This window comes from Opisthorchis viverrini (genome assembly GCF_000715545.1).
Source record: "Opisthorchis viverrini unplaced genomic scaffold opera_v5_338, whole genome shotgun sequence".
In the NCBI taxonomy this organism is placed as follows: Eukaryota; Metazoa; Platyhelminthes; class Trematoda; order Opisthorchiida; family Opisthorchiidae; genus Opisthorchis; species Opisthorchis viverrini.
In genome coordinates this window covers 364026-375576 of record NW_008751996.1, presented here as the reverse complement: position 1 = coordinate 375576, position 11551 = coordinate 364026, and the positions used below count along the sequence as shown (strand labels likewise).

Here is an 11551-nt window from a genome sequence, read left to right as displayed (position 1 = left end):
CACATTGTGAATAGATGCGGTGCGGTACCAAACCATTTGAAAAGCCAGAAACTTACAGCCGTTCCGCCCTTCCCTTGGAATGCGCGGGTAGTCCTCCAGTTTTCGATGATTAGGTAGCTTGCGTAGATTTTCCCAACCGTCATTTTGTGGTAGATCAGTTCTGGAAAGTTGTGCGGTTAAATTATATCTAGATTATTATGGAATATTACTGGATAGTTTTTATAGCTCACAAGACAAATTCGTATGCTGCTGACAGGGTGTCTAATCAGTATTTAGCAATACTTGTCTGCTGTTTTTATTTGGCTGGTGCTCATCTAATTGCTTGTGTACTTGTCTAACCCATGATTCAACTAATGCTTTACAAAAAAACAATGGCGCTCGATTAACAAACAGTGCGGAATCTGGTACGCTCCATGCAGTCACTGCTGTGTTATGGACTGAAATTATTCAACTGTTACCTGAGCCAGAATTTGTTAAAAGGGATGCTTTTGGTTGGTGGTTTTTTGTAACGTAGATTTTATGAGGGCTGTTTTGCCTTTTATTATTCGGACAATACTTTCAGATAGCAATTTTTGTGGAGGATGTTCTGTGGAAATATAATGGAACCAGCTGCTTTTCGTGATTATATTTCCCCCGATCCGGTCGACCGATTCAAACGTTTACCATCCGGACAAGGTAATCTCCACAGAATTTTGAATGAAATTTTATTTTAATTGTATTGAATACCTGAAATATCGTTTTTATTGCATAAGATCAGATCAGGCCTTGTATTTTTACCTTATAATCATTTATAACTGCATGTTGTGCAGTGTGACATTCAGTAACCTAGGAGAAGTAACGATCGATATATTTCAGGGCCACTGCTTGCTGTCTAAACAATGGCGGGGACAAACAATTTTCTGTGTCCCACTGTTGAAATCTATTGAGATTTGAAGGTTGATAAACGCTCCATGTTCTCCATGGACGTCGAGTCATTGTTTACCAACATGGCACTCACTGGGACAATAGACTATGTTTGTGACTTGATTGAGTGTTACGGCAAGGATATTGGAATTTTGATCTCGGATCTTAAGGAACTCCCGCTCCTTTGTTCAGTTTACTTTCAACAATCAAATTTATCGACAGCAGGGCGGGGTCGCGATGGGGTCACCCCTAGGTCCCATGTTGGCAGATTTTTCATGACCGAACTAGAGGCTCAACAGTTCGACGCACTCATTGGATGGTTGACATTGTATTGTCGTTAAGTGAACAATAATTTCATACTTGCCGATGAAACTATCAGCACGACCGACGTGCTAAGTAGTTTCAATTAAGTCCATACCAATATCAAGGTTACTATCAAATCAGAACAGAATAAACAATTAAGTTTCCTCGATGTCAATGGTAAAATAGAGACTAACGGGACCATAGAACGCAAAGTCCACAGCAAGAGAACGTGGAAAATTCAGTATATCTACTTTGATAGCTTCGTTCCGTCGCAAGAAACGCGTGACATAATTAGATGCCTGACTGAGAGGGCAATGAAGATATGCTCCCCTGACTGCTTGGGACGCACATTCCTGCAGAACGGATATCCTGAAAGGCTCGTACTTTAGAAAATGGAAGCCGGTAAGCCCAAACCTACGCAATGCTCTGTTGGGAAGAAACCAGTTTTTATGAGGCTTTCATTCAAAGGTGACTCAGTTGCTGGACTAATCAGCAAAAAGCTTGGAAACTTTGCTGACATACTTGACAGGTAATCTGCGTTTGATCTTCGGCTCCAGTCTCTATCAAATTCTGCTTGAAGGACAAATTGCCACGTTCTACAACCAGCCTTTTTGTGCACTCATATGTATGCTCGTGCCGAGCATCTTGCGTTGGTCTTTTGACAAGCCATTTGTCGAACAGAATGCGAGAAAAAAATTCCGTATATCTGAGTGGTAGTTTGAGAAAACCAGTCTCAAGCGCAATCACATCACATTTGACCGAAACCAGTCATGTCATATACAAGGTGGGAGCCTTCACTATCATATACCGGGTATCTCTGAACCGATCACGACCGGTACGATCCAGAGTGCTATAGATCGCCTAGGCGATTGGACTCCGGCTGCTGGATCCACAACTTTGTATCCAAAAGAAACTTGTTTGACCTCTGAACTTGAACTGGCCTACGGAACATCCGGTCCCACAAGTCTACCTGACACTGACGTCACTTAGCGGATTTCGTGACCCACTGGCCTATCCCTCATCCGATTCCTCCTTCCTTCGGTTCCTATTTCGCTAAAGTGTATGTACCCCCGATCTTAAACTTTTCCACGTGATTCCTGGTACCATACGCGTTTGTACTGTATTAAACAAGGGGGACAATCACAGAAAACAAGCTTTGTTCGCTACCTTCTTTGTCCTCATGGCTACCACGAGTATATTCATCCACTTCAAATCTATCCTGATTTTTCATTTGGGTCGGTCAAATTTACTTGACGGACTGTTTATGGCTAAATAATTGAAATGAACCTAAATTTGAAAAAGTAACCCCATTAAATGAACAAAAAGGGTAGGTTACACACATCATGAACCCCCCCCTCCAGTGTGTCCAAAAAGTGTTTATAAGAACACTTAACTTTTCTGTCATTGAGCCAATGAGAATTGTGGCCAGCTCACTCAGTTAAGTGTGTTAGCGTTTAGTAGCTCGGGCAAAACTTCAGGTTTGAGAATATAGCTGGGTTATTATAGCACACACGCACGCATTACCTTAGGTTGTGGAGTTACAAAATTCAGAAGATTATTTATATTCGTGGACTAAAATTACATACCAGAGTCTGGTGGCACCAGGAGGTTCAGCATTTTTCGTCCACGAACTGGCCACATTTGGCATATGGTTTCACGCAACTCGTTGTCCCTCTGATCCATTATCTCCGTCGGACCCGTCTTAATTGCAAGTGATTCACGTATTAGGGCGAATAATGTAGTCGTGAATTGCACGCATCCGTTCTCATCTACTGGCATGTTCATTCTGACAAGTTTCTGTTCGTATTGTTCAAAAATGAAATGATCAGAAAATGTTATGATAAAGCCGTTGGCACGAAATTCCGTCTGGATATCAAGTGAGGTTATGAGGGGTCCTGGAATAACTGAGTTGGAAAGCATAGCTGCGACCCTAACGGAAGGATTATCTGACATCTGGGAAAGACTTCACCTCAGAATGAACATTTAGGGGAAGGTAATCACGATTCATCCATGCAGGCTTGCTTTTAAAAAACCACCCTGCGATTAAATCTCTCATATCAGTGGTAGTTGTTTCGTTTTGGTCTATATTTCAAGCTCGGTATTGTCTTCCGGGTTTGTGTTGACAGTAATGCACCAAATAAATGACTGTTACCAAAATCACTTCCATGCCTGTGATGCATATTTGTGGTCCAGAAGTCATCGGGTTATTTCCTTCCCTCTTCTAGTGAGTACCGGAAAGGTGAGCACGATAAACCTGTTTATTGACAAAGCACACACGATACACAAATGGAATTAGATTACAAGCGGCATTCGTATTCGTGGTTTATCGCACGGAAAGAACAACTCAAATATTCATAGAGTGTGTTTTGAACTGTAGAAACATAATTTACAAAGGTAGGAAGCAGTGGATCAAAAGATATCTACCAGAAACCCAACTTTTACTTGCTCAGTACCGACTAGCGTGCAGAAGGAGTCATACAAAGCTAGTGCGTACACGACAAATATACGGTGAAAATCCGATTCAATTTTGAAATTCTGCGTAATACGTCCTATTTGAATTGGAGCCGGTACTGTCACAAAATCGGTAGTGACACAGCAAAAAAGAGAACAATGTGAATTAGCCACTTAATTTGCGTTGTTTTGATAAAGATTTCCTGTTTAGAATAACACTAATTTTAAATGAATATACCAATACTTGAAGATCACCTAACTGCCTGCCGACCTTCTGTTGGCAATCCAAATGATGATCGCGGCATTTCAGGATGTTTGCGAAATTGAGTATTCCTTGGAACTAAATATAGTTTTTTGCCTTACTGGGTAATTAGTTAGTAAGTATAGATCACATTGGACTCCTTATTCAGTAATTACTTTTAGCAGCCTAGTACTTCGCAGGTTGCAGAAATCCAAACTTCACCAGAATGAAATTCGAGTAACAAGTTGGTGATAATCAAGCAAATGGTAGATATTAGACCATTTATGGTTTTGTTAGTATAACGAACATCGAATAAAATCACCTACTCTGTACGCAAGACGGTATGGGCAGTTTTTTCCAAATCCAACCGGAGGTTCCATGTTTCGCAGCATTTCGTACATATCTTTGTGGTGAATCAGTCCTCTAAAATATAAAATAATGTAACTTGTGAGATTGAGCATGTAGTAATCTGTTAGGCCTAACTAAGAGCTACCCTACGAAATATAGTGGCGCGACTTGAATTCCATCTTTCTGCACCTAAGTACACTGATAAATAAACATGGAACTATGTCAATAGTTTTGAAGGCAGCGAGTGGAACAACCCCCTGAACCTGGTCCGTCAGTTATCTCTCATGATCTGTCAAATTGTAGGAAAGAAGCTTTACAGGAATAACCGCAGATGCCTCCGTGCTTAACAGCTGTGTTTATTTTTTAGTCCACGAAACGCTGGGTTTTCTGCCATAAACAAACCCAGAAGCGACAGTGAGGCTAGAGGTGTAACGTAGCTTGGTTTCTAGCCAGTTGTATGTTGTACAATCAATAAGGGGTATTTTATTGTGCACGTAGTACATTATTATTCACTTTTTCTGTGTAGTGTACTGTCACGATACATCGCTGTTAGTTCACCAGTTGTCATCAAGAAATCGTTCGGTTTGCAGTCTATACCACTTGCGTACATAAATATCATATCGGGTATTCGTTTATCTACAAAACTGTTTGTGACCATAAGGGACAGAACGATGTCAGGAATAGGGTTTTTATAACCCAAGGGATCAGAATTCAAGGTAATACAGGCCCTGAGGAGAATTTTAAGGAAAATTGAAGAGTCATTTCAGGTTTCAGCACTTCGTCGGAATCCCAAAGAAGCACCATAAATCCATCCTATGGGACGCACACCTGCTCGATTTGAAAGGCGATTCAATGCGCAGGCAACACAAGATGAACGACCTCAAATCGTGAGGTCGCTCTCCTAAAAGACGCTTTTACTAATTTTTAGGAATTCCGTTCGAACAAAATTCAGGTTTCACGTGACGGGACAGAATTTTATGCTTAACTTACTAGTGAATGAGACGCAAGTCAACCGTACTGCCGCATTAGTGCATGCCACTAGTCGGTTGAACTGCTTGAGTGTTGGTTGTTTTTATCGTTGACCTTCCTTACGCTCGAATAGTGATGTAAATCGGTACAAGTTTTTTCAACACATAGAGCGCTATTGTGCAGAACGGATTATTAGGGGTTCATTTTTCTCAAAAAGTAAATAGGGACTGTTGTCGCAGAAAATCCAGTTCAGTCTGGAGAGCTTAGGGAACATCATACCAATATCAGTACCCAGGTTAAATTTGATAAAACGTATCTCGAATCGTCTGAAAAACTTGTATACTGCTCCGTGCCCAGGAACAATCACCTTATAACAACATATATTTGGATTGAAATGTTCGTGGTATCTGAAGTGACCACACAGCGTTTTCACGTTTTTACCCACTCTACCTTGGGCTACTAACTAGTGAAGAAAGCCTAGATTTGTTTTTAGCAAAAGCAATCGTGTTTAGAGGGTGCATTTTCATTGATAAGAATGGGAATACTGAAATAGCTACAAGAATAAGCTGTCCGTTTCGTCTGAGTAACATGAATAAAGGCTAAAGAACACTTTTTATAGCTGAAAAAAGGCATTTCAAAAATCATCGTGAAGTTAAATTAGCATACTGACAAGTCGTAATCAACGTTATCTTATGTAATTCTACGTTAGGGTGATGGTTTGAATCACTGAACACGCTGAAATTCACAAAACCTGAGCTAAATCGTAGCCGTTTGCAGACTTTCTGTGCAGTCAATAAAAATTCGAAGTCGGATAGTGCACAGGATCAAAGTCCATTAAAAATAGAAGCTGTCAGTGTTCCACGACCTGCCCATGTTTGCAATGATGTTTGCAATGAGTGTTGTCTGTAATTTTTTCGAAGGATTTACCATATTCGTTGGTGTTCACCGGCATTCATCATACATGTGTTGCAGGATCCATCTGTGAATGTATGAAAATGTGCGTCACCGCTGACAGTAGCATTTTGTGCTAAAGATCACGAGCGGACGAAATGAGCACAATTACATTTAGTACTTGGAGCTTAACGATTCTATTCACCAAGATTTTGGCATGATGCATCTTATGTGGATCCTGCAGAGCGAAGATTCAAGGTGTCGATGTTTGTATTCCCAAAATAAAATACTGCATCTCAAGTTATGGATAAGTTTGTATCATCCATTCAGTCTTTACATCACTGAATTTGACTTCCACGTAATTCTGAATATCAGCAGGCCTGTGTGAACAAAACTTATAAAATGAAACATGGCCTGTACCTCGCTCCGGGGTCGTATTCAGCCCAAACCCGTATGAATTCATCGAGATGATGTGGTCCCAGTATTGAAGAATCGCGTGTGAGGTAATCGAAGTTGTCCATTATCACAGCAATAAACAGATTCAGCATCAGAAAGGTGCACAGGAAGTTGAAGATCACAAAATAGGGGTAGGTGAACGAGCTGCCGCATGATTCCTGTGAACGTTCGCACTCGCTTCCCGCCGCACAGTCTAACATTATTTCTTGCCAGTTCTCTCCTGTGGCGCATCTGAAAAATGTGGTGATAAGTAGCAAGGTAATGATGCATTTAAAAGAACTAGTGTACGTTATTGCAACTATGAAAATGCCAAATATAACCAGGATTTTGTGGCTTTGGTTGGAACAAAACATCAAATTTGTGAGTCATATGTCTCATATGGCGCACAAAGAATGTTATTAGTGAAGCGGATAAAGATGTGAGCACTTTAACTCAGAAAACAGCCTAAGCTGAGCATTTTGAGGATGTAGCTAGGCCGAATTTGTTTGCATTGATTCATTTGAGTTCCGTAACCGGATTTCTGCGACGCAATCCATCCCTAATGACCTTAATCTAACCGTTTGCCGTCAATTCGCAGATGACCAGGATGACGTTTGCTTTTTCTATAGGATTCAGTGAGGCGCAATGCAATGGAGTTTCAGCTTATATTATTTGTCCACCTGTCATCTGACTGATGTAGTGCCTCCATGCTCAATCTGACATTAAGTTCCGTCACCCGACCACCTGAATGCGAGTAAATGGCATTGTCTTGCTGCTTGTAGTTCAGTTGTAACCTAAAGGCAGAGATGAAAACGAGGCTTAGACGTGGATTACTGACTGTACAGACAAGATTGGAAAATATTCTTGGTCACCAATTATACACAATTGTAGTTGAGTATCCCTCTGTGGGATGTTTTTTGTCTCATAGTTTCACAGAAGATAAATGTCCATTACGAACTGTTGTGGATAGCTGTTCCCAATGAGTGCTTTTCCGGAAATTTCATTTCTCTGTACACAAATCCCCTAGAACGCATTCTAACGGTAATTCTAGCGCAATATTTGGTCAGGGTTCCATTTTTGCACCGTTGGAAGAAAAACCCCTCATCGTCGACGCATTTTCTCGTATCTTTGCTTTGAGCATTTCCGTGCTTCTAGAGCTTGTGCTGATATCGTGGAAATGCATTTGAGTCTTGTGTTCGGATACAAAGGAATACTGTGCGGAGTCCGTTCGAGGATACGAAACAGGGGGTGTAAGTACAACACTCTTTGGCATTCCGAAAGAGTGGATTACGTAGCTACACAACGCAAAAGTCGTCAAAATAGTGAACCTAGCTCATAAAAATGTAGGCAACGTGCGACCTGGCGACAATTCCATTAATTCGTTCTCAAAAGGGAATTGAAAATGAAACTGAAGATTGGCAAACGTAAGTTGCCGGTGTTGGCGTTCATGTAAGTGCATTCACGCATGCTGTGTTTTTGACCAACTTTGTAAGCCGTGCACCATCAAATAATGCAACTGGGTCAGAACAGAGCTACTATTAAACTTTCAATTTTGGTCGTTTAACTGTTAAAAAACGGTATATCATTTATCCTAAATGATGGAGTCATTCTTCCAGAGGGTTTTCGTGAGCGGACATGCAAGTTTGCCACAGGATAATTTGGTGAGTTGGACATCTGGATAATTTAACTTAATGGAAGAATTGAGGTATTTCGGTGCCATTAAGATGGATTGCTCAAGGATATTGGGGTCAGCTATCCCATTATGTTTCATGAGACGAAGCATTTTAGATGCTAATTCCTCAGCATTTGTTTTGGCGGCAAGCAAGGCAGTAGACCACAGGCACAAGAGATTTGATGAGGTTCCCGTTAGTATGGGGGAATGCTTGAAACTGGATGCAGCCTTGAACAAACTACGTTCTTCAGCATTTTCTAGCTAAAAGTGACTTGCGTTAGGGATATTGTTACGGCGTATGCATCAAAATCTTATTATTTTCAAAGCATTCAAACTGGCGTGAGAATCATTGGATCCATAGCAAATGTGAACAATTTGTCGCTTACAACAAAAGTAAAATAGACCACATTATCTAGGTAAATCCATTTACGAGTTGCCTGAAACAAAACAGAAATAACCCACTCACCTAAAGAGAAGCGTCAGGCCGTTCCCAAATGTTTTGAAATTGTTGTGATCGTTGATTTGCGATAAGTGATTTGTGCGAATATTCCCAAACACCTGGGGTTTGAAAAATGTATTTTATGTTAAAAGTGCTTTGGCCCACTGATTTAAACTGTGTGCCAAAATTTTCATTCAGTGAATGCAACATTGTATCACAAATAGGCTGGTCGTAGTAAATTTTAGCTAGCGACTTGTTAGGCCCCTAATTGTGGTCCACAGAGAACAAACCCATGAGACGTTTGTTCAAAATTTTCTTGAAATATCCTTGCGAAGAAATAATGTAATCCGAATGATTGAATTAAGAACAAAGTGCACCAGCACAGCAAACTGAGCACTTTAGTAGCAAGTAGATATCAAGTCTTGATAATGCCACAGGATTAGTACTACATAAAAAACGTTGACGATCTTTCTGATTTTTAGTGTAACAAAATAAATTCTTTTAAACCCATAGAAAGTTTTACCCAGGAATACAATGTGCTACTACAGTGAACTTATCACTTTCGTACAACAAAGTAGTGTAGTATTTAGCGTGCATGAGTTCAGCAAACAAATTATCTGCTACGATATTTCATCGCGCATGTACAACTTGGTTTAGGAATGATGCGCTGAGATGCGTATAATGACTTTTAAAAATCTTGTGTTCACGACCTATCCACTAGATCAACAAACTAGATGTACCGGGCTGTCAAAGCGGCAATCCTGCTGCTGAGCTCGTGATAAAATTTTCTGCGACTTTCTAGCCTCAATCTGAGGGCTAAATATGTTGATATTTGGCTGTGTTGACCTGTTGACTACTTTTGTTGGCTTTGAAAAGAAGTGTATATCAGTAGATATTCTTCATGGAGACTTTATATCTGGTTTGGACCTCTCGGCAAACTGTCATGCAAATTTGCTTGAAACGTAACTCTAATGGTTGACTGCGACAGGTCTATGGAAGAGGACCTAGCACGTAGAAGTGTGGCATCAAACTTTCTGCACATTACCTTCACCTCCTTAAAAACCGTTGCCTGTAATGAGGTATCCGGTTATTGAGATATCGTGTGACTTCTTTTGACTTAATGCCAAGCTGCATCGAAAATGTTAATGCCCCTAAATAAGTTGCAATGTCAACTACTCCAGGCTTTCACGCACCATTCACCGTGACTAGAACAGAGGGCAAACCTTGTGGCAGCAGTCTGAAGGAGAATGGTATCAGTATTTATGGAGTCAATTTTTCAATTCATCAATATGGCGGAAATGCAGTCAGCGTGAACTTTATTAGTTCCGATTTAGAAGAATGTCAACAACCGGATGTTCAATCGAATGCTAACGTGCATGAATAATTACAACTCCACCGAGCGTTTGCCATTAAGTGAGGGCGACGCGCAATTTCCCGTTGGGTTTTGTGAAATCTGATGTTACGAGATACCATCCATTCCTGACTGGGTTGTGCCCGAATGGAAATATTTTCATAATGCAATTTCCGGCTGCATTAGTCGGCAGTTTTTTTAGCATCCTAATAATGCGTTATATATTTTGCGGATGTATATGAGATGTTTTTATTCCATTTTTAGGTCGTTTACTGTGTCATTGCTTCTCTCATTGTATTTTTTACAACAAGCCCAGCTTTGCTTCGATATCGAATGCATGTGCTATTGATTTCGATAAACGGTACCACACAAATTGTCCTTCGGAAAGGATATCATCCTGCAGTATGTGAAACAGAGCGTCATATTGTTTATGCAGTTTCTTTCTCCATGTGCACAGACTCCGATTCCTGGTGACCATGGGAATTATTATATTCTGCAGTTTCTTTCCATTTAATTCGATTAAACAACGGTCACCGTTAACGAATCTTTCTTCCCTAACAATATAACCAGCGTGACTTTCTTCTTGAATAGCTCTTTTTGTATCCTCGCATGTATTTATAGGAATCGTGGTCGTTTTAATTATTTTGGGCTCCCCGTTTCCTGATAATAATTTTTGATCCAAATTTATCTGACAGACAGTAGCACAGATTGTGGTCTGACTTCGTCGGGTGCATGTCTGTGTGAATATTTAGATAAACGTCTTTCGATGGTCTATTCCAGCTTGTTCACTGGTTTATTCAGGGGTTGTCAACATGAATGATAATCCTCTCGAGTGTATCGTACCCGAAGTTGAAGCGTAGTTGGGGTGTATTTTACTGTCTAAAGTCAAAGTGCTAAATAGTTGACAATTGTACATGCAGCTTATATGTGAAAAATTATTCAACCTACTGCCTACTTGATTTTTCGGCTGCCCCACTGAAGTAACTTCTTAAAGCAGTTCAAAGGAGAAAGCACCAAAATGGATCTCATTTTGTGGTACTCACCAGTGTACAGCTTTGTTAGATGCGGGAGTTTGGTGATAGGGATAAAGTTGCCTTGCGTGGCCAGGAGGGGTTTCCCTAAAGGGTGTTCACGTGGATATTTCCGTGAAAGCTCATCATCGCTTTGTGGGTATAGAGGCTTCTTCGCTAACGCAAAGTGACAAACTTCTTCAGTGGTTCATTAATTGTTAAGTTACTAAATTCTGAGTGCAGATGAGCAGTAAGAAATTAGAAACAGATATGATTTTATATTTGCGTGGTATTGCCTATAAAATGTAACTGACACAATAGCGTTGCTGCTATGCAAACGATAACTGCAATTTCAGCTGCAACAATTAATGGACAAGCAGATTCATGATGGAAACTTGTAGTCCTATCTGCGTCCATTTCTACCGCAGAGGGTCCCGCAAAAGGGCCGTTTTAAAAATGCATGGTATATCTTGGTGCCAAGTGCATTCAATATCAAATAAACCCCTTAACCGATAACGATGAAATTCCAGAACGAGGA

The 11551-nt window shown here is 40.5% G+C and overlaps 1 protein-coding gene across 1 annotated transcript in view; it reads right to left on the bottom strand.

Annotated features, from left to right (window-relative positions):
- Window positions 1-2784: 2784 nt before the first annotated feature.
- The window catches only part of T265_10149 (hypothetical protein), a gene marked incomplete at both ends in the record, with an annotated part of 30225 nt that continues 21458 nt past the window's right edge, over window positions 2785-11551 (bottom strand). Inside the window, one exon of the mRNA XM_009176436.1 lies at window positions 2785-3159. Coding sequence (XP_009174700.1) covers window positions 2785-3159 — 375 coding nt within the window. The remainder of the gene's footprint in view (window positions 3160-11551) is intronic.